General features: G+C 56.6%; 11 protein-coding genes across 11 annotated transcripts; 4 read left to right on the forward strand and 7 right to left on the reverse strand.

The window, feature by feature from the left end:
• Positions 1 to 146: 146 nt before the first annotated feature.
• Positions 147 to 2,482, reverse strand: DICSQDRAFT_158486 (WD40 repeat-like protein; the record flags this gene model as incomplete). Its single annotated transcript, XM_007360213.1, has 10 exons — positions 147 to 876; positions 939 to 954; positions 1,014 to 1,096; positions 1,149 to 1,238; positions 1,290 to 1,431; positions 1,495 to 1,533; positions 1,588 to 1,860; positions 1,915 to 2,061; positions 2,128 to 2,346; positions 2,408 to 2,482. 10 exons carry the CDS (start codon positions 2,480 to 2,482, stop codon positions 302 to 304), a joined length of 1,659 nt encoding a protein of 552 aa, XP_007360275.1. The 3' UTR covers positions 147 to 301.
• A 194-nt stretch (positions 2,483 to 2,676) lies between these two features.
• DICSQDRAFT_95519 (uncharacterized protein) lies at positions 2,677 to 3,418 on the forward strand. The gene is made up of 3 exons (XM_007360214.1): positions 2,677 to 2,937; positions 2,998 to 3,117; positions 3,171 to 3,418. Exons 1-3 carry the CDS (start codon positions 2,727 to 2,729, stop codon positions 3,344 to 3,346), a joined length of 507 nt encoding a protein of 168 aa, XP_007360276.1. The 5' UTR covers positions 2,677 to 2,726; the 3' UTR covers positions 3,347 to 3,418.
• Positions 3,419 to 3,479: 61 nt separating this feature from the next.
• DICSQDRAFT_151204 (uncharacterized protein) lies at positions 3,480 to 6,444 on the reverse strand. Its single transcript, XM_007360215.1, has 7 exons — positions 6,173 to 6,444; positions 5,883 to 6,121; positions 5,263 to 5,828; positions 4,895 to 5,211; positions 4,155 to 4,835; positions 3,791 to 4,102; positions 3,480 to 3,736 (listed from the first exon to the last, which is right to left on the reverse strand). The coding sequence occupies exons 1-7, from the start codon at positions 6,299 to 6,301 to the stop codon at positions 3,605 to 3,607; spliced, it is 2,376 nt and encodes a 791-aa protein (XP_007360277.1). The 5' UTR covers positions 6,302 to 6,444; the 3' UTR covers positions 3,480 to 3,604.
• A 413-nt stretch (positions 6,445 to 6,857) lies between these two features.
• DICSQDRAFT_95523 (ribosomal protein S9) lies at positions 6,858 to 7,865 on the reverse strand. Its single transcript, XM_007360216.1, has 4 exons — positions 7,844 to 7,865; positions 7,565 to 7,637; positions 7,094 to 7,473; positions 6,858 to 7,032 (listed from the first exon to the last, which is right to left on the reverse strand). The coding sequence occupies exons 2-4, from the start codon at positions 7,607 to 7,609 to the stop codon at positions 7,023 to 7,025; spliced, it is 435 nt and encodes a 144-aa protein (XP_007360278.1). The 5' UTR covers positions 7,610 to 7,637; positions 7,844 to 7,865; the 3' UTR covers positions 6,858 to 7,022.
• Positions 7,866 to 8,024: 159 nt separating this feature from the next.
• DICSQDRAFT_95527 (ribosomal protein L4) lies at positions 8,025 to 9,226 on the forward strand. The gene is made up of 3 exons (XM_007360217.1): positions 8,025 to 8,055; positions 8,104 to 8,266; positions 8,320 to 9,226. The coding sequence occupies exon 3, from the start codon at positions 8,343 to 8,345 to the stop codon at positions 9,006 to 9,008; it is 666 nt and encodes a 221-aa protein (XP_007360279.1). The 5' UTR covers positions 8,025 to 8,055; positions 8,104 to 8,266; positions 8,320 to 8,342; the 3' UTR covers positions 9,009 to 9,226.
• A 2,020-nt stretch (positions 9,227 to 11,246) lies between these two features.
• Positions 11,247 to 12,695, reverse strand: DICSQDRAFT_142361 (uncharacterized protein; the record flags this gene model as incomplete). The annotated part of the gene is made up of 2 exons (XM_007360218.1): positions 11,247 to 12,287; positions 12,348 to 12,695. 2 exons carry the CDS (start codon positions 12,693 to 12,695, stop codon positions 11,247 to 11,249), a joined length of 1,389 nt encoding a protein of 462 aa, XP_007360280.1.
• Positions 12,696 to 12,919: 224 nt separating this feature from the next.
• Positions 12,920 to 17,036, forward strand: DICSQDRAFT_131060 (imidazole glycerol phosphate synthase HisHF). Its single transcript, XM_007360219.1, has 5 exons — positions 12,920 to 13,096; positions 13,163 to 15,512; positions 15,603 to 16,223; positions 16,280 to 16,449; positions 16,555 to 17,036. Exons 1-2 carry the CDS (start codon positions 12,977 to 12,979, stop codon positions 14,723 to 14,725), a joined length of 1,683 nt encoding a protein of 560 aa, XP_007360281.1. The 5' UTR covers positions 12,920 to 12,976; the 3' UTR covers positions 14,726 to 15,512; positions 15,603 to 16,223; positions 16,280 to 16,449; positions 16,555 to 17,036.
• A 284-nt stretch (positions 17,037 to 17,320) lies between these two features.
• DICSQDRAFT_176552 (UROD/MetE-like protein) lies at positions 17,321 to 19,197 on the reverse strand (the record flags this gene model as incomplete). Its single annotated transcript, XM_007360220.1, has 12 exons — positions 17,321 to 17,429; positions 17,490 to 17,553; positions 17,610 to 17,707; positions 17,764 to 17,865; positions 17,931 to 18,008; positions 18,069 to 18,325; positions 18,385 to 18,484; positions 18,542 to 18,613; positions 18,671 to 18,739; positions 18,800 to 18,819; positions 18,872 to 18,930; positions 18,983 to 19,197. The coding sequence occupies 12 exons, from the start codon at positions 19,195 to 19,197 to the stop codon at positions 17,373 to 17,375; spliced, it is 1,191 nt and encodes a 396-aa protein (XP_007360282.1). The 3' UTR covers positions 17,321 to 17,372.
• A 1,124-nt stretch (positions 19,198 to 20,321) lies between these two features.
• Positions 20,322 to 21,120, forward strand: DICSQDRAFT_142365 (60S ribosomal protein L13; the record flags this gene model as incomplete). Its single annotated transcript, XM_007360221.1, has 4 exons — positions 20,322 to 20,343; positions 20,408 to 20,802; positions 20,855 to 21,031; positions 21,088 to 21,120. The coding sequence occupies 4 exons, from the start codon at positions 20,322 to 20,324 to the stop codon at positions 21,118 to 21,120; spliced, it is 627 nt and encodes a 208-aa protein (XP_007360283.1).
• A 288-nt stretch (positions 21,121 to 21,408) lies between these two features.
• On the reverse strand, positions 21,409 to 23,204 carry DICSQDRAFT_45749 (fatty acid/sphingolipid desaturase; the record flags this gene model as incomplete). Its single annotated transcript, XM_007359722.1, has 5 exons — positions 21,409 to 21,765; positions 21,822 to 22,200; positions 22,258 to 22,279; positions 22,338 to 22,356; positions 22,410 to 23,204. 5 exons carry the CDS (start codon positions 23,202 to 23,204, stop codon positions 21,409 to 21,411), a joined length of 1,572 nt encoding a protein of 523 aa, XP_007359784.1.
• A 526-nt stretch (positions 23,205 to 23,730) lies between these two features.
• Positions 23,731 to 24,665, reverse strand: DICSQDRAFT_45977 (Ser/Thr protein phosphatase protein; the record flags this gene model as incomplete). The annotated part of the gene is made up of 2 exons (XM_007359746.1): positions 23,731 to 24,309; positions 24,372 to 24,665. 2 exons carry the CDS (start codon positions 24,663 to 24,665, stop codon positions 23,731 to 23,733), a joined length of 873 nt encoding a protein of 290 aa, XP_007359808.1.
• Positions 24,666 to 24,709: the final 44 nt, after the last annotated feature.

The following is a 24,709-nucleotide window of genomic DNA, read 5'->3' on the forward strand; positions in this document are numbered from 1 at the left end:
GTTACTGTGCAGCAGGTTGCTAGGATGGGCATCTCGGACAGAGTGGACACGTTCAACGACCCGCAAACCGCCTTTGAAATCTCAAAGCAACCCAGGGGACTTGCCCTTGTGCTTGTTCCACAACGACCTTCGAGGAGTGGGCCGTCTCTAGATCTATTGACGCTGACATTCCGACACTTCACGACCTCAAGGCAACATGCCTTCTCGCCTAGTGAGAATATCGCTACAGTAGTCACGCTCTCACCAACGCCCAATATAAGCGCAGTACGCTCGATATGCTCCACGCCATCGTGTCTGCCGATCATCTTCTCAGCCGCCAGACATATAGAGTACCCCTCTCTCCGATACCTGCGATGCCCAGGCCCTCAAATCCCATGGCACATGTCGTGACGTCTGCCATCTCCGGGGGACCATTGCCTGGCGGAAGCTCAGCGACGACGTCGTAGCCTTCGACGCTGTCAAACAACGCGGTGAGCGGAGCAGGGGGAGGGTATGTCGTCGTGGGAATGGGATCGTCTTCGCCATCTTCCTCCTCGTCCTGGTCCCCCTCTTGCTGTGACGGGTTGTCCCTGCTGGCAGATTCGTTTTCGTCGTCGTCCTGTTCGGTGCTGCTCCCACCCCCGCGAGGGCTCCTAGGTCGCGGTGTGCCCGGGTCACTCCCGTCATCGTCCAGGCTAAGCTTGCTCGTCAATGATGCGATATTGGTGTCCAGAGGGAACTTCGGTGGCTGACGGGGAGAGAATTGCGAGATGTTGAAGATGCGTACAATCTTTCCCATCGGGATGAGTAGTAGAGGATCGTGCGAGAAGGAGCGATAGACTTGGAAGTGTTTGGCTACTGAAGGAATGTGATATCCGGACAGAATCTTGAAGGATTCTGAGGCGCACGGTGTGAGGACGAAGAGCTTATCCACACACATTCAAATGGTACGAACGTACCGCTATTGCGCCAATCCTAATTCAAATGGTGAGTGTTCGTGATGGCTAGAGAAACCGAAGAAGAAGTGGACGTACACTAGCTGTACCCCTCATAACCTTCTGTGGAATCTTACCGGCCGGAAAAAATCGGTTGAACCCAAGCCACTGCCATGTCATCGCTGTCTGAGTTTTAGGGGCCCGTTGGAACAGCTACTGTTTCGACGAACATACCAGTACCATCCTCCCAATATGTCTTGTCAACCTCCATTGGGTTCCGTCGCATGAGAGCAGGTGCGCTGCAAGAGATCAGTATGTCGTCGTCTAGCCTAGTGGAAACATGAGAATAGAGCTGTCTCGAATTCATGATGACAACTAGCCAGCTCAGGAAAAGCACTCGAGCTTTGTGGATGAGATCGGTACTGAACAACGGCTTATCTTCCCTGGCAAGCGTGGCTGATGGCTGCACCGTAAATACCGAAGGGGGGATGCGCCATATCTTGACTGTGCGGTCTATCTGATATTTCATCACTTCTCATGAGCATCTCACATGTCGCCGAGAGAATCGCAGGATACTCACGCCTCCGGTCGCGATGAGAGGTTGGGACGGATGAAAGGCCTGATATGGAGATCAACGAGGCGCTCGAACGTCTGGAAAGGAGGAACAACGTACGCAACACAACACAGCCCCGCGATGTCCTCCTGAGCGTCCACCGACCATCACAGCGACCGCTCGACCAATACCTTCGCCTTCTGGCTCGCACATGTGCAAGCCATGAGCAGGCCCCGCAAGGCTGCCCACCCCTTTCGTGTGGGGGAGCCAGTTTGGATTGTTCGGCACCTGCACGGGTGACAGGGTGAGGTCGTAAATGCGGGCGGTAAAATCCTTCGATGTTGTGCAGAACAGCTCTGGAGACGTGGGATGCACCGCCAAACAAGTGATGGGCTGAGAGGTGCAGACATTCAGCCAAATCAATCGCGAGCGAAGACAGATACTTACCCCGCCGTGTCCACGCAGTTTCCCAACAATCTCGCGCCTCTTTACATCGTATATCAGTATGACACTTGTGACTGTGAAGACGATGAGCGGCTTCAGTGGCTCATTGCTATTGATAGCCCAAGCGACGTTCTCAACCTCTGCATCGGCCTAGGATGATGGCAGAGAGTCGTGAACCACACATAGCAGGAAGAAGCGGTGCAGAAGCTCGCTCACCTCCTTCAGCTTCACAACAATTGGTTTCTTCGTCCCCAACTTAGGAAATATACACAAGCGGCCTTTTCCGCCGGCGGCGATAGCTCCCATCCACTCTGTGACAACGTCCTGCCACTGCGGCACCAAGGTTTCTTGTAGTGCACTGCCGTTCCATAAAATTTCCAGAGACTTGGCGGTCCAAGGGAAGCATGCGATGGAGTTAAACGGGCCGCCATTGGACTAGTAAGATAGACATTCAGCATGCTGATCAGCTCGCGACTGGACCTGCACGATTACAGACAGTCAATACGGTGAACAAGCTGAATGGTTGCGAGTCTGTCGATCCTCTGAACCAAGGTTGGGGAACGGGATCCATGCTTGAGTCGCATCAGTCGGAGGGAGAGAAACGTAACAGAAAAAGTCTATTGTGAGCCACTCCTTGCGCGCGGAGAGAGGAGCATTTCGGACGTGCTGCAGCCCGTCGAGGACGATGTGCAACGGTGGGCGGCTGATTGGCCGGAGGACCCGGCGGCCTCCGCAACAACTGACGCCGAGAGAGGCAACGGTCCAGTTTGTCCAACTCTCGTTTTATACACGACCTCACCAGGCCACCATACACCATGGCCGACCCTAGTGGTACCACCGCCTCCGGTGCAACACCGGACGTGGCTACGTACGACCCAAAGCCCTCCTTACAATACGCGTCCGCCGTCGGTCTTCAAGCTGCTGGCATCGGTGCCCTGGTCAGCGCCGTCCAAAACGCCCTCGGGACCCATTCGAGCGGTGCAGCAGGTTTCTTCACGCGAACGGGCGGAACTATCGGTTTCTTCGGTGCGTCTGGTGTTGGTCGTGACGCCCAGCGCTCTGGCTGAAGCAGTCGCAACTGCATAGCGGCCATGGGCGCGACCTTCGCGTTGACCGAGTCGGTCGTGGCAAACCAACGGGAGGTCGATGACTCCCTCAACGGTGCTGCAGGTGGATGCGCTGCAGGCTTCCTGGCTGGAATCCGAGGTGCGTCAGCCATAACTTACTTCGAGACTTGTTACTGAGGTGAGGGTGGGTAGCGCGTTCTCTGCCAATTGCACTCGCATCTTGCGCCGTCTTGGGTACGGCCATTGGTACCCTTGACTACACTGGAAGGAACTTCGCACCCAGAGACGTTGAGTCGATAGAGGAGAGGAGAAAACGTTTCTTCAAGCAGCCTCGACCAACACCTTCTCCTGCGTCGGATGCTGAGTAGATCCTTGTTGGCTAATGTAGAGATTTATCACCTGCTTCACACCCGGTCGAATTGCATCCTGCGTCTGACCAATACCGAGAAGGTACGTGCATATCAATATGCCAAAATTAGGAGCCTTGCCAGTTATGCAACTGCAGTTGTATGAACAAGGCCCATAGTGACATAAGAATTTGACGGCATACAGTATAACGACAGTCGGGCATACAGAACTACCACCATTGTACGAAACGCATAAGAACTCCTTATTGGCTTAATTCTTCATTCGGGTTCAGTCTTCGGGGCGTGCTCATCTGTTCCATGCAAGTTACTCAGGCGCGAGACCTCCTGGTTAACCGCCTCGCTGTGCTCCATCCAATAGTCTTCCCATTCTTGAGCGGACATTTGCGGATACTGGAAGGATGCTCGTCACTGGATGAGGTGTCCAAAACGGAGATGCAGGCGTACCTGTTGGGCCATAGTGTTCCACACTTGGCTGTCACTGAGATTGTCCGCCAATCCATCGGCGAAGAACGAGGCCAAGAGAGTCAGCGGATCAAAAGGGGTGCTCTCCTCCTCAAGCCCTGCCGACTGAGCCATAGGCGAGTCCGACAGGCTGGCGTCGGGATGGGTCGCCTGCCTGGCATCCACATTGGCGGATCGCTCCTCGCGAACCTTGCGGTTGAGGATCTCTGCCCGCCGTCTCCACTTCTCTAGCTTCTCGCGTCGGGAGGCGTGCGATATGCGAGTCGCCCAGGACTTAAGGGTGTGATGAGGCATCTGCAGATGCTGAAGGTCAAGCAGCATCCCTAGGAGTTTGTTCATAACCGACCTTCTCATACAGCTTTTCCGCAATTTGAGACAGGGTGGAGGTCGGATTGCGGTTCAAGAGGATTGGGATGTACTCGTCGCAATAGTCATCATCCTCCTTCGTGTACAGATTGCCCCTGAAATGGGGCGCGACGTGAGTCGGAGGCGGCGGGGACGGTTCCCAATAGCCACTTTGAGTAGGTGTCGGCGAAGACGCTTTGCGTTTTGCTTTGGTCTTGCCTTTGCTTTTCGCGAACTCGTCGTGGTCTACAGCTTTTGCAGTTGACTTCTTCTCCGCTGTCTTTACTGGCTTCGCCGGCCTCCCTATAGTCGGCTTCTTCACCGCGACTCTCCCTTTCCCCTTGTTCATAGGCGTCGACTTCTGAACCTTCTCATCCTCGTCGTCCTCCGACTCCCTCTCCTCCGAATCCGTCGTGTCACCTTTTGCCGGGGACCTCTGAAGGATATGTCGCGCGCCCAAAAGAGACGGTCGACCACGTTTCTTGACGATATGAAAGTCTTCGAAGCGGTACCTCTCGAAGTCCAGGATCTCGCCCTCATCAACGCTGTCATACAGCCATCCAGCCTTCACTGGGACCTTGCCGTTGTTAGCGGACTGCCGCAGCCAATCCGCATCAAGAGGGTTCCCCAAAATTACGTAGTCTGCTACAGCTATGTCAGGTATCAGCTTACCGCCGTTTCTCTGAAACGGCACCGGAAGTGTGAGTCATGGATTATATACAGGTGTGGGAGACAACCGACCTTGATAGCCTCAGCGATCTTCAAGCGATTCCTAACAGGGACCGGAACCCAAAATTGAGATGGCTCGCCGTTGGCTTTGGTGAAGAGCCTTCGGCGTGTATCAGGCAACTGCGTAGGAGGCGGCGGAGAGGAGTGGGGGTACGGTAGCGGGAGCTCGTAGGGATCGCTAACGCGACGATGCTTCGAGGGACGCCCTTCTTCGCCTGTTCTTCCCTTTTTCTGAGCTGCGCCTGAGGCCGATGGATCCGCAGACTTCGTCTTTCGCTTGAGGGGAGGAGACTTCTCATCCTCATCCATAGGACTGCCCCGGTAAGATGCTATGACATGCTGTCAGATGGACGCACGCATCTAGGTAACATGCAACACACCTGAGACGCTGCTATTCCGCCGGCCGTGCATGTCGGGCGACGCGGAACCGGGGTATTGCCCCTGCAGGGGAGGCTGCATAACCATAGGCTGGGAAGGAGGCATGCCCATCATGTTTTGTGAGAAATTAGCCTGAGCGCCCGGGGGGAACCCGCCCTGTTGCAGGTATGGCATGCCCTGCGGAGGAAAGCCCTGGCCTTGGAGCATGGCCATGGGCATCTGGTTCGGCATTTGGGACACTTGGCCAAATCCAAGAGGCATTCGCTGTTGCTGCTGCTGCTGCTGCTGCTGGCTCGCGTACGAAGCCAACAGCGCAGCAGCTACGGACGCAGGAAGGGTAACTTGGGCGTTAGGGTAGTTCTGAAGGACAGCCTCCATGGGTATCCCGCCAATAGGCTGGCCGGTTGGCATCTGCAGGGGTGTCTGTGGGGGTATTTGAGGGGCAGGAGAGGTAGACATAGGCTGGGCTGGTTGAAACGTGCCCCCTGGGACGTGTTGACTTTGCATGGCTGGTTCGCCTTGAGGACTCTTCACGTCAGGTGGAGTGACCCTAGGCGTGGGCAGATGGCTTGATTGTGCGGTCAACGCGCGATGATAGATACAGAAGACATGCAGTACTCACTTTGGGCCAGTGTCACTCGCTACAGATCCTTCCACCGACGCAGCGGCAAGAAATCCTCCCCAATCCTCGTTTGCAAGAAACGCCTTCCCCCGCTGCACTGACTGCTGTACCCAATGTGACTGAAGAACTGCCTTCTCAGAGCTCCAGTCCGCGACAGCTCTTTCGCCAGTCTGCGAATCAGGGTCGACGATGATGATATCTGCGTCTTTGATCTCCTGTAGGACGTTCGCCCCTCCCTTCTGCAGCCCAGGTTTAGAGTGGAAGATTACAAGGGTGATCAGGAATCTCACCTTAAGAGTACGTCCAATCTTGACACGGTTGAATACCGCGGCGTCGACGAAGACCTTGAGAGGCTGGTCCGCGGAGTCCACGAATACACGATGCACAACTTGGGTGGAAGGAGGAGGATCTTGGTCCATTTCGGCCACCGGCAAATCCGTCGCGTCGGTTGAAGGTCCGACTAGATCGTGCCCAGTTCTGTACAAGCGTGCCGTAAGGGTAGAGTATGCGCGCAGATAACGTCTTTCCCAAGGCTGAACGGCGTTCAGCGACTCGAGCTAGGTGTGGTTGTGGACAGGTTCAAGCTTAGCGGCTGCATCGCTATAAGAACGGTCGCCGATCCAGTAAACTCAACACAACTATCGCGCCACTGATCCACGCTGCATTAATTTGCTCGCGGTTGCAGCCCATCCACACTCACGTATGGATCGCCCTCCAGCGAGAACGCCATGCGGGTAGTGAGCATACATACTCTTCGCCGCATATACGTGGTGCCCACGGGGATGTGACACGCTTCCTTTCATAGGCGCCCTAAGGATCGACGCGAATCGCAACACATACTCAGTATGGACACTTTGCCGACAGCTTCGTGATGATTGATGTCGGGTTCGGTAGGAAGGAGCGTCTTTTGACCGACTAACGCGACGGGATATGCAGGACGCAGCCACGGTCTCAGCCCGTCGACCGGGGGTTGTCGAACGACGTCACCCTGTCACACATTTGTGCGTACTCGTACAGTTGATATCGATTGCACCAGCACATATATGCCCGTCATAGAGTCTGCATGTTGCCATGGCATAGCGTATGGAGGAGATAATAGAACATGACAATGCAACGAAGACAGCGACCAAACCAGACCGTTCACCGGTAGCTGCAAAGAAGATCCGTTAGCCCTTCTCGCCTTCTCGAACGACGAGGACAAAGATACGTACGACTTCTGCCTGCGGGCACGGGCACCGTGACCACCGAACTTCTTCGGCTCTGCTCTCCTGGGGTCGGCAATGAGGAGCGTCCTGTCGTACGCAACGAGCTTCTTCTTGAGCTCGAGCGCGCTCGCCGCGTCGAAGTACTTGGCGTAGTACGCAACAACTGCCTTCGCGATCGCCTGACGGATGGCGTAGACTTGCGAGGTGTGTCCACCACCCTTCACACGGAGGCGGATGTCAATCGCAGAGAAAGCGTCCTCACCCGCGACGAGGACGGGCTCGTAGACCTTGAAGCGCAAGATCTCGGGCTTGAGGAGAGAGATGGGCGAGCCGTTGATGTGGATGAGGCCACGGCCCTCCTTGGCATGCGCGACAGCCGTTGCGGTCTGTGAGCAGAGGAAGGGTATAGTGTGTCAATAGCTTGAACCAGTTGTGAAGACACGGATTTGGGAGATGCAATGACATCCACCAACATACCTTCTTTTTGCCGAAAGTCTGGACGGCCTGTGTTGCGGGTGCCATTTTGTTGTAGAAGTGGGCAGTTGCGAGGCTAAATGAGAGGGCGAAGTTCAGCTCAGAGGTCCGGAGACATCGCCCGAGTCCAGTGCAAGGAAGGGTCATCCAAAGTCATCCGAAGTGGTGGGGTGCAATCCAGCCGTCATTCCGTCCCCTCCCGCAATTCTCCTCCCCTACATCATCCGGGTCGACTAGGAGGACCCTCCTGCAGTATCAGGATATGAACTGACGAAGACTCACCCCTCGGAGGTTTGAGGTTTGCTGGACGGCTAGTACGGTGCCCGGCTCTGGGGATTTGCTTCAGACATCTCGTAGGATCACGCGTAACAAATGGGCCCAAAATAGTAAGATCACAGTCACAAGCTGTTCACTGGCAGGCATAGACGCCGAGGACGACCGGAGCAACTTCAGTGACGGCCATGCTGTCTGCAATCCGGCGTGCACTGGGGCAGGTTCGTTAGGGTGACTCTCTCGATCATATTACGCTCATTTTTGCATAGACCCCTCAGCTTGCTCGTCGTCACCTCTCCACGGCCGTTCCCTCCGCGGCACACAGTACTGCTGCAGAACACCTGGCAAACCAGGGCCTCCGCGAGACGGCTCACGCAAGCTCATCCTTATTGGCCCCAAATGCGTCCGGAGTATCCCCCGTCTCCTTCGCGGGTGAGATTTCTTTCGCCCGAGTCATTGGTCTGCATCAGCTGACGAGCTATCAGGCGTCCGTCCCCTATACCTCTCTATGTCCTCCCTGATCCGCCCCGAGGAAAACGTCGACCCCTCCGACGAACTCGTCGAACTTGACCCTGACGTCTTTGCGCACCCCATTCGCCGAGACATTCTGCACCTGTGCGTCGTCCACTACCTCGACTGCCAACGACAAGGAAGCGCGAGCACCAAGACGCGTGGCGAAGTCCGCGGTTCCGGTCGCAAAATCCGTCCCCAGAAAGGCTCCGGTCGGGCACGTCTCGGTGATGGCCAGAGTCCCATGCTCCGCGGCGGAGGTGTCGCCTTCGGTCCCAAGCCTCGTGACTTCGCGACGAAGCTGAACCGCAAGGTCATCGCGATGGGCATGCGAGTTGCCTTGAGCGCACGTGTCAAGGAGAATTCACTCGGCGTTGTCAGGAGCTTGGAGTGGCCTGGGACGAAGACGAGGGAGCTTGACCAGCGCATCCAGGAGCTCGGTTGGAGGAGGACCTTGTTCGTCACAGGGCATGAGGAGATCCCGGACGGTCTGTGGAGAGCGGGTGCCAACCTGACGGGCGTGGACATGGTGACGGCTGAAGACCTTGACGTTTACCATACGCTCAAGTGGCCTCGCCTCGTGCTGGACCTTGAGGCTGTGGAGTGGTTTGAACAGGCCTTGGGTAGACCGAAGGGCGTCGCACATCGGGAGTACAAGCCGTGATTATGTTAGTACGCACGCATACTACAGGTAATGCTAATTCACTAGATGATCTTTGCGTCGCAACATGCGCCTTGTGGACACCGTGTGCTTGCCCGATAACCATGACGTCTGTGTCCTCATATCACACCTGTCGCTCATATCCACGGATTGCACGATGCCTTTCATTGGATTTCAGTCGCTTTGGTAGCATACTGGTTACTACAAATGCTCAGTTCTCCCACATCTTGGGGTCCAATTGATCGCGACATAGTTGATACGCATAAGTTATATTTCCCGGCTGTCCGAAATCCCAGAGGTACAATACAAAGACCGTCCACCTCTCGCGTTCCCTGCGAAGGATTTACGCCGAACCTATAGGGTCGTATGTTTCTGTTTTCCGCGGCTGTCAGCGATCATGTTTAAGCGCCCATATATACAAGGGCACGCGTTCACGTGATGCGACGCGTGGTTCCGTAGGGGCGCTGCAACGCGCCGAGCTGACTGAACTCTTCCCCCATTGTCCACCACCCTTGGAACCCTTCGCTCCCCCCTCTCCGGCCCGATACCCCACTTTTTGATACATCTACTTTACTATGAGCTCGCCGTTGCCTTCGCAGGACCAAGAAGAGGAGGAGGTCCACGTCTCCGGACCCCTCCTTGTCGATAAGCTCGCAGAATGCGGCATCACACCGCAAGACATCAAGAAACTGACAGAAGCTGGTCTAAACACCGTCGAATCCGTTGCATACACTCCAAAGAAGAACCTTATGTCCATCAAAGGCATCTCAGAACAGAAAGCCGAAAAGATTCTAGCTGAAGGTGCGGCCTCTCTGCCTGACTTAACGGCACCGATGGGGAACAGGAAGACAAACTTCTTTGCAGCTTTGAAGATCATTCCTCTTGGCTTCCAAAGTGCTACCGAGGTCCACGCACGCCGTGCGGAGCTCGTACACATAACCACTGGCTCGAAGAACCTGGACGCCCTCCTGGGGGGAGGCATCGAGACCGGCGCGATCACGGAGCTGTTTGGTGAGTTCCGTACCGGGAAGTCGCAAATATGCCACACACTCGCCGTTACGTGCCAACTCCCTATCAACATGGGAGGAGGAGAGGGCAAGTGTCTCTACATCGACACAGAGGGCACATTCCGTCCCGTACGGTTACTGTCGGTTGCGGAGCGGTTGGGTTTGAACGGAGAAGAGGTGTTGGACAACGTCGCCTACGCGCGTGCATACAACGCCGACCATCAGCAACAACTGCTCACAGCCGCGAGCGCACTGATGTCTGAGTCGAGGTCAGTGTCCAAATGCAACTATATGCGCATTCTCCGAGAATCCTAAACAGCTCGTGGGCAGGTTCTGCCTATTGATCGTCGATTCCGCCACCGCGCTTTACCGGACGGACTTCAACGGTCGTGGTGAGCTCTCCGCACGACAGTCACATCTGGGCAAGTTCCTCCGTACGCTTCAGCGACTGGCAGACGAGGTGAATCATCCTTCGGCCTGCTCGGTCAACTACAATCTTGACACATCGTCCTCGTTCCCTTGACTTCAGTTTGGTATCGCAGTGGTTATCACAAATCAGGTCATGTCCAACCCAGACGGCGCAGCAGGGCCGTATGCTGCAAACGAGAAGAAACCAGTCGGTGGCAATATTATGGCCCACGCCTCGACAACGCGGTATGTCCCATTGGTATTACGTTTACTTATGCGCAAGCTCACTTCGATTAATACCTGCAGTGTGCAGCTAAAGAAGGGTCGAGGAGCGAATCGTCAAGCCAAAATTTATGACTCCCCGTGTCTACCAGAATCGGAATCAACGTTCGCTATCCTTAACAGCGGTATCGGGGACCCCGAGGAAGAGTAGATATTTGTCCAATGTTCTTGTCGGTCCCTTTCGGATATACTCTTAGGCTTTCGTTCATCGCTGTATTGCACGGACGCTACCTTATTCTGTATAGATACTCACGGATGTTACGCATTGATGCATCACTTCCATCGCTTCCCTTCCCGAGCGAGATATAATACAACGACGATGCACAGAAGGTTAGTCTACAGCGGTTGGACAGTCGAATGCCAGTTGAATGAGCACAAACGAGACCAGTTGAGTGGAATCGCGAGTAAGTTGCTAAGGGTAAGGAAAACGTCTACGAATGCAAGATGCACCGTCCATGCGCGGGCTTTTCAGCACCAGGCGATAGGGGGAATAGGCATGCCTGGGGTTATGCGTAGCGAGGTATAAGCAACCAGGGTGGCTGCTCTACGCGAGCAGGCGCGTGAGGATGTTCGCGTGAGTTTTGCTGATCTGCTCCCGGAGCGAGTTGACGTCCTTGCCGCTGACGTCCGCGATATCCGCCATGAGGTACGCGATGTCGCCCTTGGAGTCCGAGTACTGCTTCTCGACGTTGAACGGCGAGAGGACTTCATTGACCTGGCGCAGCACACCGGGGATGTTTTTATGTACGTAGCAGACACGGATGTGGTTCGGCTCCTCGAGTGTGATGGCGCGAAGGTCGACTTCGGGGAAGTTGACAGCGCCGAGGGTGGCACCGTAATTGAGGTAGCGGACGAGGGCCGACGACACCTCTTCTCCAATCATCCTCTGCGCCTCCTCCGTAGAACCACCGATGTGCGGGGTGAGGATGACGTTTGGCAGCGAACGCAAGGTGCTGGCCCAAGGGTTCAATTGGTCGTCGAATGGGGCGCCGTTCGCGCCGGGCTCGGCGGGGTAGACATCGAGGGCGGCACCGGCGAGGTGGTCGGACTTAAGGGCCTCAATGAGTGCAGGAATGTCGACGCACTTGCCACGCGCGTTGTTGATGAGGTAGGAGCCCTTTTTCATCTGCGCTAGCTGCTGAGTGGATATCATGTTCATCGTCTCCGGGAGCTCGGGGACGTGGAGGGTCACGAAGTCCGACTCCGCGAGGAGCGCGGAGAGGGATTCTACCTGGCGAGCGGACCCCAGGGGCATCAGGTTGACGACGTCGTAGAAGAGAACGCGCATTCCGAAGGCCTCGGCGAGAACGGACAATTGGGAGCCGATGTGCCCGTAGCCCACGATACCAAGGGTCTTTCCGCGGACCTCCCAGCACCCCTTGGACTGTTTGTTCCAGATGCCGGACTTCACCTCGATCGCGCGCTGGAAGTACTGCCGTGCGAGCGCAATGATCTCGGATATAACGAGCTCCGCGACCGACCGGGAGTTGGAGAAGGGCGAGTTGAACACTGGGATACCAGCCTTGGCCGCGGCAGGTAGGTCGACCTGGTTGGTGCCGATGCAGAAACATCCGATCACCAGGAGCTGTGAGACAGGGAAGCAGGAGTTAGCGCATGTGCGTTGTGGTGGGATGAGGACACGCACCTTGGACGCAGCCTGGAGGACTCGCTCGGTAATTTTGGTCTTGCTTCTGATGCCAATGGCGTGATATGAGCCGATCTTCTCCACGAGCTCATTTTCCGACATGGCCTTGGTCGAGTGGTCGACATGGAAGCCTTGTGCACGGAAAGTCCTCACTGCCTCCTGGCTGATATTTTCCAAGAGAAGTAGTCGAAGGTCTTCATTGTCTATGGGGTGGAGAACCTTGGGCAGGCGAATGGAGAAGTTGACCGAGTCCTTGCGGAGGAGCATACGGTCATGAAGGCTGCTGGACGCAATGGGAGACGTCGAAACAGCAGAGCGACTGCTCGGGATGTTGATGGCAGCGGACATGGCGAGGGTGGAAGGGATGGTTGAGGACTGAGTCGACCGTCGAGAGGGGAGTCTGGAGGAGTCAGTGAAGCTCCTTCGAACGAGTTATAGCGAGATGCACAACTCGGACTTTGGTATGTACCGCGGAGATGGTGTCATTCAATGCAAAGATTAGATTAGATGCACTTGGTATATCTTTTCTTGACTCGATCGCCCCTGCTCAAATCTCCTCCCAGTCCAACGCCCAAGATGTTGGCTGCGCGCACATTCCCCTGGCCTCTCACGCAAGCCTTCCGCGCACCATGGGTCTATATCTCCTCGACTATGGCGCAGGCAACGTGCAAAGCCTTGCAAATACCCTCAAGAAGCTTGGCCACGACTTCCAATGGATCGCATCCCCTGCTGATTTCGACAAAGCTACAGTCAGTCACTTATTCTCCATCCCGAATTATTTCGCCGCTTATGTTCTGCTTGGCATGCTCCCTTAGAGCCTCATCTTTCCTGGAGTGGGTGCTTTTGGCAGCGCAATAGATGGCCTCGTATTACGCGGCCTCTACGAGCCCCTCCGCGATTACATCGCGTCGGGGAAACCATACTTCGGGATCTGCATTGGGATGCAAGTCCTCTTCCGCTCGTCCCTGGAATCGCCCTCCTCCAAAGGCCTGGGCATCATCCCGTCTGACATCGGAGTCTTTGCCAACGCAGACAAGTCCGTCCCGCACATGGGCTGGAATTCAGTCGAGTTCCTCGATCCGGACGAAAAGGCGCACGAGGGGCTCGACCCGCGCGCGTCCTACTACTTCGTCCACTCCTTCCGCGCGGCGTACGACTGGGAGCGCCCCGACGTAGGCCAATGGGCGCATACCACCACGCAGTACGGCCAGGAGGTGTTCCTGGCTACTGTCCGGAAGGGCAACGTGTTCGCATGCCAGTTTCACCCGGAGAAGTCGGGGCCCGCAGGGCTCAAGGTTCTCGACGCCTGGCTCAAGCAGTCAGAAGCCGAACGTGCGACGAGCCCTCCCACGCCCCGCGTCGCGCGTCATCCGAAGCCAAAGGACGGGTTCACGAAGCGCATCATCGCCTGCATGGACGTCCGCTCGAACGACGACGGAGACCTCGTTGTGACGAAGGGCGACCAGTACGATGTCCGGGAACGGACGGCCAATTCTGCAAACGTCGCAGGCGCGGTGCGCAATCTCGGAAAGCCCGTCTCGCTCTCGGCGCGGTACTACGCAGAGGGCGCGGACGAGATCTGCCTCATGAACATCACCTCGTTCCGCCACTCGCCGCTCCTCGACCAACCCATGCTGGCCGTCGTCCGCGCCGCGGCGGAGACGGTCTTCGTCCCTCTCACTATCGGTGGCGGGATCAAGGACACCGTCGACCCCGATGGTACGCCCCACTCCGCCCTCGAGGTCGCCGGCGAGTACTTCCGCGCGGGGGCCGACAAGGTCAGCATCGCGACCGAGGCCGTGTTCGCAGTCGAGCGGATGCGCGAACGCCCCAGCACGGATGGCATCGGGGAAGGCGACGGGACGAGTGCGATCGAGACGATCGCCCACGCATACGGCCGCCAGGCCGTGGTCGTCTCCGTCGATCCGCGACGGGTGTACGTCGAGCCCGACTACGACGGCCCGTACAAGGGCGAGCTCGTGTACGGGAAGCCCGACGGACCAGAGACAGAGCGTGGCAAGGCCTGGTGGTACCAGTGTACCGTCCGCGGCGGGCGGGAGAACCGGCCGCTTTCCGTCGTCCAGCTCGTCAAGGGCGTGGAGAAGCTTGGAGCCGGGGAGATCGTGCTGAACAGCATAGACCGGGACGGGACGGGAGCAGGATATGATCTCGACCTCATCGCGCTCGTGCGACGTAATGTGCGGATACCCGTCGTCGCGAGCAGTGGAGCGGGGAACGCGAAGCACTTCGTTGAAGTCTTCCAAAAGACAGGCGTTGAGGCGGCGTTGGCTGCAGGGGTCTTCCACCGTAACGAGGTTGGCATAGATGAGGTCAAGGCCACGTTGACGGCGGCCAAAATCAACGTGCGGACGGTCTGATGTAGGTCGAAGACGACAATTTAATGTATCCGTATACGTCCCAATTTTCAAGGGCTCTCACTATGCGTTCCGAGCAACCTTAAGCGTAATCATTGTGGACAACCGTTCAGCTCGGTGTACATACAAAGGGTAGTATTTGACAGGATGGGAAACATTGGTGACACAGTACGGTAAGACGAAGGTGGTGAGACCACCGATTCAGGGAGCAGGGAAACCAGCGGAGAGGTTCCGTCGAGACTGGTATCAAGTGACAGGGAACGTGGAATCATTAGGCGAGGAGACAACGGCGGTAGGCATGCGGACTGTCGCGACGAGTACATACGTACAATCGTTATGTGGAGAAGGAGAGGAGGAGTCGCGTGCTGGTAACACGGTAGTGAAGTCCCTCTAGAGATATACAGCCATGTGAAGCTAGTCTGCATGGCAAGCAGGACGAGGTGGGCTCCAGAAACAAATACAGTCAACCGAAGGGGAAAGCATACAACTGCGGCACTCGGTCATTGAGGCGTACGATCGTGACATGGGGGGTGGGAAAGAGCACTTCACTTGGCGCGGCCCTTCACCACCGTCCCGACCTTCTTGAGGAGGCTGGTCTTACGTCCAAGACTAGCACCACCCATGCCCATTTCCGCTCCGTCGAAGTACTCATCTGTAGTTTCGTATGCAGGAGTGCCATCCTTGGGAGGGCTAGGCAGGGACTTGTTCTTCGTCATTGGCACGTGGTCCACGTACACGAAGGCGTCATCAGAGGGGCTAGAGGCCATGTTGGCACCACGGCCGAAACGCCCTATAAAAGATCCTTGTGAGCGATGTGTCGGTCGGCTGGGGACGCGAGCTTGCTGCGAAGGGTAGTATTGCGGATGTCGGTGATGCTCACCAGAAGGTCCGGGTGACATGTCACGCCTCCCACCGTCGTCATCGTATGCGCCTACTGGGACGTTCGGCTGATCACGCATCTTGCGGATGCGTTGCATGAGCGACTTGTTTCGTCGAGGGGCATTTCCGCCTGGGGAATCATATCCAGCGCTGGTAGGCGACGGCGGGTTGTTACCGAGCTCGTTGTCTGGGACGAAGATAGGCTGCGGCGGCGGGATGCTGCGCTTCGCGGCGCGACGCGCAGGGGAAGGGTGGTTTTCTTCCAGATACTCTCGATACACGTCACGAGCATCTCGCCCGTCCCGAGTGCGCCTTGAGGACCCATTGCCACTCCTAGCGTGTTCACCGCTCTGTCGCGCGGTAGCTCCACCGCCCGCGGAGAAATCCTCGAACGGCTCTGGCTCGTGGATCCCCCACGCCTCCGCAATGGCGTCGTGGTTCTTCTTCTTGGGGGCTTCGTAGGGAATGAAGACGTCGGGCGACCTGGGTTGAATCGGCTGAGCGTTGTTAAGGGCCTGCTGATCTGCCTCGTGGCCCGCACTCCAAGCTAGCATGGGTGCCTTCGTCCGGTGACGATTGCGAGAGGGCGCACATGCGTCGAATGGGCCGTCATGGTGGAACACTGGTTGCACAAGGGTCAGGCGTGCAGCAAGAGCAACGGAGACAGAGACAACGCACTGGGTCCGACACCAGAAAAGTCCAGTCTATCGATGACATCAGCATGAGAGGACCCCTTCTTCTTGCGGCCGGTCTTGGCCTTCTCCATGGCGTTGGCTGTGCGGACGACGGAGTCTTGAGATTGCGAGCGTTTGGAGACGGGCGCGGTGGAGGGACGGACGAGGGTAGGACTGTGTGGTTGGGATAAGAGATGAAAAGGGAAAGGAGCGGGCAAGCGATGCAAAGCGTTGATATCAGACCTAATCGGCGGCTAGCTGCAGAAACGGACAACTTACGGAGGGAGTTCGGTTTGGCTCCGAGCGACCCTCGCACGGGGAATCTGATCTGGGGTACCCCGCACGGTGACGGTGTCTCGAACGGCGTCCATGGTATTCTGGCGATTGCCGGTGGAGGGGCGAGAAGAGTGCGGTTTCGCGGTGTGTTTGGGGGGAGGTGGTGGAGGTTGGACAGCAGCAGGGTAAGGCGGGGCGTTCCTAGAGAGGGTTGGAATGCCGTATGAAGAGTAGGAGACGTTGGCGGGGTCGTTGAACGGATCAGCGCTGGCCGACCTGTGCCGGGTGTGATGCTTCGAGACTTGCATGCTGTTACGGTTGTTGGTCTGGGTGAGGGTGACCAGGATCAGGAGGTCTCTCTATCCGGCAACACGGTTTTCCCACGCCAAGACAATGGACGGGAATGATAAAGCCACAAGATGCTAAGTACTGGTGGTACAACAGAACGGGAGACGATGCAGAAGACGACGGGTGAGATGGAGAAAGCGGAAGGAAAGCGACGAGATGATGGGAGGAGGAAGGAGAGGTGCGAAAATAGCCCAGCGTCCGGGGTCGAGGCACTGGACAAGGAGCCCGAGCCTCCGACGCACAGTCATCCACCTACTGGCCCCGGCTCAGGGGCGGATATCTACGCCCCTCCGTATATGTCCCGTCCTCGGATTCCCGTACCGCAGCTGTCCCACAACCCCCCAATCTAGGCCATCGCAGCGCAAACATCGTCGTCATCATGCATTCGGGCGTACAGTACACTTAGTTTAAGCAGCCTTGGCTGCGCGCGCTTGCACAGCTGTGATATCATCCGGTTGCGGCCCACAACACCCTTAGCCCCACAGCTCCCGCGCCGCGGCGACCACCAACGCCAGCTTCTTCTTCTCGTCCTGTGCACAGATCATTTCAGCTGCTTCGGCAGTGATAGACAGCAGCAGCCGGGTGCCCACCTCCTCAGTGATAGGATTTCCCTCAAACACCGACGCAAATCCGCACTGCGGACTAATGGAAATCCTGCACAACGCCACAGTCAGCCTCAACGCTCACACTCGCAGCCGGTTGGCGCTCACTGCCCAAGTGCCTGCTCGTACGACCGCCGTGGTTGCCCCTCAGAGATGATCTCAGCGGCGCGACGGACACGCCCCTTCACTGTCTCAATGTCCTCAAGCTGGTATATTAGGCTCCATCAGTCACGGGAGGCCGCATGTCGATGGGGTGCCTTACCGCCCCACTCTTGGTAGTGACAAGGCCAAGAACGACGTGCTTTCCCAGAGGAAGGTATCGTAGGGGTTCTAGCCCACCCGCACGGTCGGTATCATACTCAAGCTGGGGAATCGAAGGACATTTCGGTCATCAACGCTCCTGTTTCGTGGCTGCTCTGAGTCACTCACATAAAAGACGTCTACGTCCAATTTCGTTAGGAACTGTTGTGCTACGTGATCATAACTGCCTTCAGAGAAATGCATGCCCTGTCCGGGACACAGTCAGCGCGAGATATGTCCACATGTGAGGACGGCGTTAGAGCTGACCTTCATGTTCCCGCGACAAGTATGCACCCCAATAACAAGGTCCGCCGGTCTGCCGGCCGTGATCTGGTTGTATACGTCGATATGCGTATCCAGCAGCTTCTCTCGGTCCACGCCGGCAGCTTCCATCCCAGAGATCAACACATTCGAGCAGTAAAATGCAAAACCGGGATCGTCAAATTGAATGCGCCGGCAACCATGATCGTACAGGTCCTGGACTTCCTCGCGGAAGACTTTCACAAGGTCTGCAAAGTATTCGGCTGCGACGGCACTGATTAGAGTGGACTGGTGGCTCTCGGGCATGCGAAGAGCTCCTTACCGTCGTCTTTGTAGACTGCGTGATCATAGGTATGCTCCGAGCCATGTCGCAAGTGCATCCACGTTGGCGAACACATTGTAATCTTGAGTTTAGACACATCCTGTGTCCGGTCGCCCCACTGTCAAGAACTTCTTCTTCCTATGGCTGCTTTACGTACCTCCGGAGACACATGCTGCTTCAGCGACAAAAACTCGTGTACGTGCACAGGCTTGGTCCGACGCAGCTTTCCCTGCGCGTTAATCAGGGTCAGGGTGTGATAGACGAGGTGGAAATTCTCTCGACTGACCGTGGTCTTGGTTGACGTAAAACCTTTGATGCCCATGGATGAAAACAATTGCACGTAGGGTAGGTAGGGCTAGTAAAGGAGCTGAGCTTAATTCTACAGTGGAAACTCGGTGAGAACTTGGAGACGCACCACATACTCCGAAAACGGACCTATGCCGAGGGTCGGTGTCGTGTCACCAAGAGGCGAGGGAAGCACACTCACGATCCGGAATGACAGTCATTCCTTCGACTTGCTCAAACATGCCGTGGTTGTAAACCGCTCTGAGTTGAATTGGGTCAGGGCATATATCACCCTATCAAGCCCTCCTCATACCTGCGCACCTCTCCGTCCGTGAGGACGGTCAGGCCAAGATCCTTCTGCAATTTGACAATCTGAGGCACAGCCTCGTCCTCGACTGCCTTGAGGTCCTCCGCTGTACACTGGCCGCTGTGAAAAGCAATCCGTTTTTCGACCAGCTCCTGGGGGCGGAGGAGTGAGCCGACGTGGTCGGCGCGAGGGAAGTACTTCGCAAGAACGGGAGAAACCATGGTATCTGTGCGCGAGTAGGAGATGTACCCGTTGACCGGTCAAGACGCGGCCATTTTGTACGTTGAAGCCGCTGTCGGGTCTGTCCTCGTGTTGTGGCTCTAGAACGATTACTATCGCAAACTAGAAGACTGTAGATGTCGATGCACGTCGCCAGCACCACGCTGAAATCGGAGAGTCCGTCGCGATTGAGTATATCAAGGTAGAAATCTGGGCAGTGTCAGCTTCTCTGTGTGAAGGCTCTGGACCATCTTCGACAGTCAGGCTCCGAAACATTAGAGAGGAATCCCACGTGGAATAAACTCTACACGGCAGAATTCGCCAACTCTCTAATCGTGAGGTCACATTGGCCGCGGCGTGGACTGATAATGCCGTTATATGACATTTCGGGGTGACGCTAGCTCTCACGCTCGAACAGAAAGAAGCCTGCGAAGGTGTGCATGGTCATTAGGTGGAAGGAGAACTTTCACGATGGGATGCCTTGGAACTAACCTCTCATCGACTAGATGCTGGGAAGCGGCAGCAGAGAAATATCAAACTTTTGAGCCTCGTGCTCAACCTTGGCACGACACGATGTCAGAGGTCAGGTTGGGACCATGAGCGAATCCGGGATATGTCGGTTATGCAAAGAACAAGATCGTCTAGCCAGACATGAGTCTGAGCCGAGCGGTCAAGACAAGTACTTAGCGCAATTGCATCAAGGCAAGCCAGCTGTAACCAGCAGGTAACCATGATGTTCCGTATCAAGAGAATGAGCGTCTGATGATGGAGGGAGGTTCCCGTGCCGGCCGGCGACCGGGGGGTTGTTCCGGAACAACAGCTTCTCAGTGTTGGAACTCCGCATCGCTCTACAGGCGCCTCAGTCTCACAGGGCAGAATCCGTCAACGCCTCCTCAAGACCCCCTTCAAGGTGAGTATGCCCGTTTACAACCTCGAAATGCTGCTAGACTGTCTCTACGGATGTCCTTTGTATGGTCCATCGCATTTTTTACTTGGAGGAAGTGCTGGAAACGGGTGGATTGACCATACTTAGGACGGATGTACCGACGGACCTTCATCTGGCAACTTCTGTGTATTCCCCTCTGACCTCTTTGCTGATCTCCCATCTTCATCTCCAGACTAAGACATGGGTTTCCGCTACAACAACGGTTCGTAAAGGGCTCCGAGCGTGCCAGATTGCTAAATAATTGAATGGCATCTCGTAATCTACAGTCCTTCACGCCAACCACTTCCGCAAGGACTGGCAGAGCCGTGTCCGTACCTGGTTCGACCAACCCGGTCGCAAGCTTCGTCGCCGCCAGGCCCGCAAGGCGAAGGCCGCCAAGCTCGGCGTTCGCCCCCTCACCCTCCTCCGCCCCGCCGTTCGCGCACAGACCGTGCGCTACAACAGGAAGGTCCGCGAGGGTCGTGGGTTCACCCTGGCCGAGCTCAAGGAGGCTGGTATTGGCAAGAAGGAGGCTCGTGGTATCGGCATTGTTGTCGACCACCGGAGGCGAAACCTGAGCGAGGAGGGCAAGGCTGTCAATGTTGAGCGCCTGAAGGCGTACAAGGCCCGCCTCATTGTCTTCCCCCGCAACGCCAAGAAGCCCAAGCAGGGCGACTCCACCGTATGTTTTATCCTTCTATCATGTATTGAGCAGCTTGTAACGTGGAGGTCAGGGCGAGGATCTTACTGCTCCCATCTCTCGCACCTCCATTCCCCTCCCTCCCCCCTTCGTTCCCGAGGCTCCCCGCAAGATTACCGAAGAGGAGCGCGAGTTCCAGGCTTATCGCACCCTCCGCAACGAGCGTGCCGCCGCCCGCAACGAGGGCAAGCGCAAGATCCGGGAAGCGAAGGTTTGTTATCACGTTTTGTTCTTCGGTTGCATACTCACAGTCTCGATATCCTGCAGAAGGCGGAGGAGGAGGCGAACAAGAAGAAGTAAACTACTTGTACACGACTTCTTCCTTTCCTGTACCACCTCTCCACCATGCTTCCGCACGCCTATCTCATGTACTCAAAAGCTGGCACGCCATGGGTCTTATAGCATCATATGCCACATGCATCAATATGATTGCACTTTTGGTTGGGCTCCTACCCCAACTCTACTAACGAATATGGCCACTGAGCCTTAGCAACGGGTATTGTGTCACAGACATCACAAATCTAGCGTGCTATCGCTCTAGTTTCTCTATACAATTCCAGCACAATTGAGGCAGCAAGGCAGCTGTAATCAGCCCTTCATGGCTTCCTTAACCTCCGAGTCCGCCACCATTCCGATGATCTTGATCTGGTCAGCGACCTCCTTCAGCACCCCTCGCACCTCCGCATTGCCATCTGCGAAGCCGAACTCGGCGTACTCCAGCCCGCGCTCCTTCGCGTACTCTTTCACGATCAAGCTCGCCTGCCGGAGGTTGTGTCTGGGCAAACGCGGGAAGAGGTGATGCGTCACTTGCAAGTGCAGCCCACCGTGGATGAACTCAATGCTCTCAGAGCAAATCACGTCGACAGTCGTGCGCAGTTGGCGCGCGAAGAACGACTCGACTGGCCCCAGGTCAACCGTTGAACGTGAAAAGTGTGACAGCACAATCTAGAATGACAGGCTCAGGAGGGCATGCGACACACATCGTCGCGACGATGACTCACCTGCACGTGTACGGGGCTCGCAGCGATATGGCTGACGAGCAGATAGACGAGGATGTTCTTCCATGAGCCGCAGCCCTTCAGGACGGCGCCGTACCAGGTGAAGAAGAGACCGAGCGCGAAGACCTCGGCCCACCACCACCAGCGGCCGCCGCGAGCCTTCTTGGGCTCAAAGGCGGTTTTGAAGAGGTAACCGTAAGAAAGGGCGTAGAGGTTGAAGCGGGCGAGGGAGAGGACGACGTAAAAGAGCTTGTGTTGTAAGGAGATGAAGAACTTCGCCGGTGCGTCGAAAGTCATCTCGCGCTTGTAGTACGAGGACCAGAGTGATCTGAGGAAGACGGGGCTAATGGCAAAGAAGGGGAGGTGCTGAATATCGGGATCACTGTTCGGCAGAGAACGTCAGGCCACTGTATAGGACGCGTGGGTGTAAGAGACGTACTGAGTGGGGTGGTTAGGTACCACTTCGTATACGGGGGCTTGTCACTACGATGGCCCGACGAGAGATACAAGATGACTTACAATGGTGCACGTTATGATTCTGGACATGCCGTGAGCGTAATGAATAAGCACATTGGATTTTGGTCTACTCACGTTTACCCACCAGCCTATGCTCAATCCACCCAAGAAATCCGCAATAAAGATAGAAATGAGGCGATCAAGGGTCCAGTTGTGCGTCACACCGACATGGCCCAGGTCATGCGCGGTGAAAGTAAGCTGCTGCCAGAACAGCCCGAGCAACAGAGCACTAGGAATGAGCCAGCCCTTCGAATAGCAGACGGCAGACAGAACCGCGAGCAGCGTATACCGCACGATCTCTGGCCCGTACCCAGTGATGTACCGACACTGGTATAGGCCCGCGTCCTTGACCCGCCTGTGTAGCTCCTGGTACGCTTCCGAGTTCAGCTTCTCGTTCTTGAGCGATAGCGAGTTCGGTGCGGGCTGCAAGTCCGCTAGCGTCGGCGCGGGCCCCGCGGGAGGCGTTCCGTCTCCCTTCACGAGCAGGATCGACGGCTCGGCCTCCGTTGTCGCATGTACCGCGCGCGCCTCGTTATACCACTCCGTCTTGCCATCCTTTCCGTTCCTACGCACCCAGCCGGTTGCGATGGGGGGCACAAAGGGCGCCCAGCCGTCCTCGCCCACATCGACCTGCCCGATCACGTACCCCTTCATGCGCTGGAGGGTCTCCTGCGAGTGGAACGCCCCAATCTCGTCCGTCGCGTCGCGCCCGACGAAGTGCAGGATAGAGAGGTTGCCGCCGGGGTGCAGAGAGAGCCAGGACGCAGGGACGCGGACGAGGTTGCCGTTCAAGACGAACACTGAATCCCCGGCGAGAATTCTGGCCGCGACTTGCTCGCGAGTCCAGACTTGCGTCGGCGGGAGGCCCATGTTTGGGGTCGGCTGGCGCGAAGAGGAACGTAGGGGGTGGGGATTATTGGCGACGCCGCCTGTGCTGTATGTACTAACGGCGCAGCCCAGGCGGTATTTCGAGGATCTGGAATCGCTAGCAGCCACAGTACAAACAGGTGTATACACCGCTCGCTGCCCAGCATGGCAGGTCCCACGCCGCACGAGGCAGGAACTTCCAACGGGCGCGCACCGAGCTTGCGGCGGTCTCGTACACAGCCTGAGCGTCGACTTGGATATGGACACCGATTGATCATCGTATTAGCACAACTGATGAGAGTGGCAAAGTATTGCTCAGTATGGACTTTCAAATGCGGACTATTACTTTGTGCTTTACTCCGCACTTCTTTCGAGAGACACCTCTTGTTTCGGCGCACTCGTCCTTGAATTAGAAGGCCCGCGTAGAGTACACACAGAGAACAGTCTTGTATCGTTATCCGTCCAATCACCGCCGTCGGCTGAGTCTAAGCAGCAGTGCCCATGGCGCTGGAAGCTCACTTAGATCAACTTATATTTCTACCACCATGTGAGGCTCAAAGCCGTCCATGGCATGCCGATAACCCCTCGGATTGCTCACAACCCTCACACCCTTCCTCTCGAAGTCGCACGGCCAGTGCGTGTGTCCGAACATCCACACCTTCACCCGCTCGTTCCAGCACGGCCCTTCCGTCAACTCCGTCGCGAACGCCGAGTTCAGCGGCCCCCCGACGAACCTCTCCTCGGACGTGTCCGCGACGGTGGGCGCGTGGTGGGTCATCACGACGATCCGCCGATGGGGCTCGTCGCGGGCGATCTGCGTGATGCTCCGCTCGAGCCACTCGACGTCCCGCCGGTGGAGGGCCGTGTACGTCGCGATGTTCATGTCCGAGATGAGGCGGAAGTCGTTCAGGCCTAAGCAGAGCATCTCGGCGTTCAGCATGTCGAGGCGGGACCACAGCGTGCAGCCGAGCACGGTGACCGTATCGGAGAGGTCGAACCGCGTGCGGTCGAGGAGGACGAAACGGCCGATGGACTGGCCGGCGGGCGGGTTGGCTGCCCATTCGTCGCACTGTGCGGCGAATGCGACGAGTCTGCGGTTTGACGCTTCCTTCAATCGAGTGGGTGAGCCGCCGGGCCAATTAGATACATTACATGTACGAGATTACTGACCAGAGACGAGTGGTATGCTTCGTGGTTACCGGAGAGGAAGAGCACCAATTTGAACCGCTTCAGCTGGGAACGAAGCCAGGCGAAGAAACGGTCGTCTCGCGTTACACCGATGTCTCCAAGCAATGCAAGGACGTCGGCGCGTGCCGGGAAGTCGTATTCAAAAACATGTCCGTCCTCGCTGTATCCTGATTCTGGATGATAAGGCCGAGGCATCTCCAGGTGCAGGTCGCTCAGGAGCTGAATACGGACTGTAGGCAAGGTAGAGCTTGTTTCGGTTTCGGAGTGCTCCCCCATGATTTCGTCAGGATGATTCATGTCGTTTGCAGGGTAATGGCTAA

The sequence above is a fragment of the Dichomitus squalens genome (assembly GCF_000275845.1).
Source record: "Dichomitus squalens LYAD-421 SS1 unplaced genomic scaffold DICSQscaffold_1, whole genome shotgun sequence".
NCBI lineage: Eukaryota > Fungi > Basidiomycota > Agaricomycetes > Polyporales > Polyporaceae > Dichomitus > Dichomitus squalens.

Excerpts from the sequence above, each read along its gene's own strand:
- DICSQDRAFT_95519 (XM_007360214.1), top strand. The coding sequence starts at position 2,727 with ATGGCCGACCCTAGTGGTACCACCGCCTCCGGTGCAACACCGGACGTG. Across the intron at positions 2,938-2,997 it reads CGGAACTATCGGTTTCTTCG|CGGCCATGGGCGCGACCTTC; the intron begins GTGCGTCTGGTG and ends GCAACTGCATAG. Across the intron at positions 3,118-3,170 it reads CTTCCTGGCTGGAATCCGAG|CGCGTTCTCTGCCAATTGCA; the intron begins GTGCGTCAGCCA and ends GAGGGTGGGTAG.
- DICSQDRAFT_151204 (XM_007360215.1), bottom strand. The coding sequence starts at position 6,301 with ATGGACCAAGATCCTCCTCCTTCCACCCAAGTTGTGCATCGTGTATTC. Across the intron at positions 6,122-6,172 it reads AGATTGGACGTACTCTTAAG|AAGGGAGGGGCGAACGTCCT; the intron begins GTGAGATTCCTG and ends CCTGGGCTGCAG. Across the intron at positions 5,212-5,262 it reads GCGGAATAGCAGCGTCTCAG|CATCTTACCGGGGCAGTCCT; the intron begins GTGTGTTGCATG and ends AGCATGTCATAG.
- DICSQDRAFT_95523 (XM_007360216.1), bottom strand. The coding sequence starts at position 7,609 with ATGGCACCCGCAACACAGGCCGTCCAGACTTTCGGCAAAAAGAAG. Across the intron at positions 7,474-7,564 it reads AGACTTTCGGCAAAAAGAAG|ACCGCAACGGCTGTCGCGCA; the intron begins GTATGTTGGTGG and ends CTCTGCTCACAG.
- DICSQDRAFT_95527 (XM_007360217.1), top strand. The coding sequence starts at position 8,343 with ATGTCCTCCCTGATCCGCCCCGAGGAAAACGTCGACCCCTCCGACGAA.
- DICSQDRAFT_131060 (XM_007360219.1), top strand. The coding sequence starts at position 12,977 with ATGGGTCTATATCTCCTCGACTATGGCGCAGGCAACGTGCAAAGCCTT. Across the intron at positions 13,097-13,162 it reads CTGATTTCGACAAAGCTACA|AGCCTCATCTTTCCTGGAGT; the intron begins GTCAGTCACTTA and ends ATGCTCCCTTAG.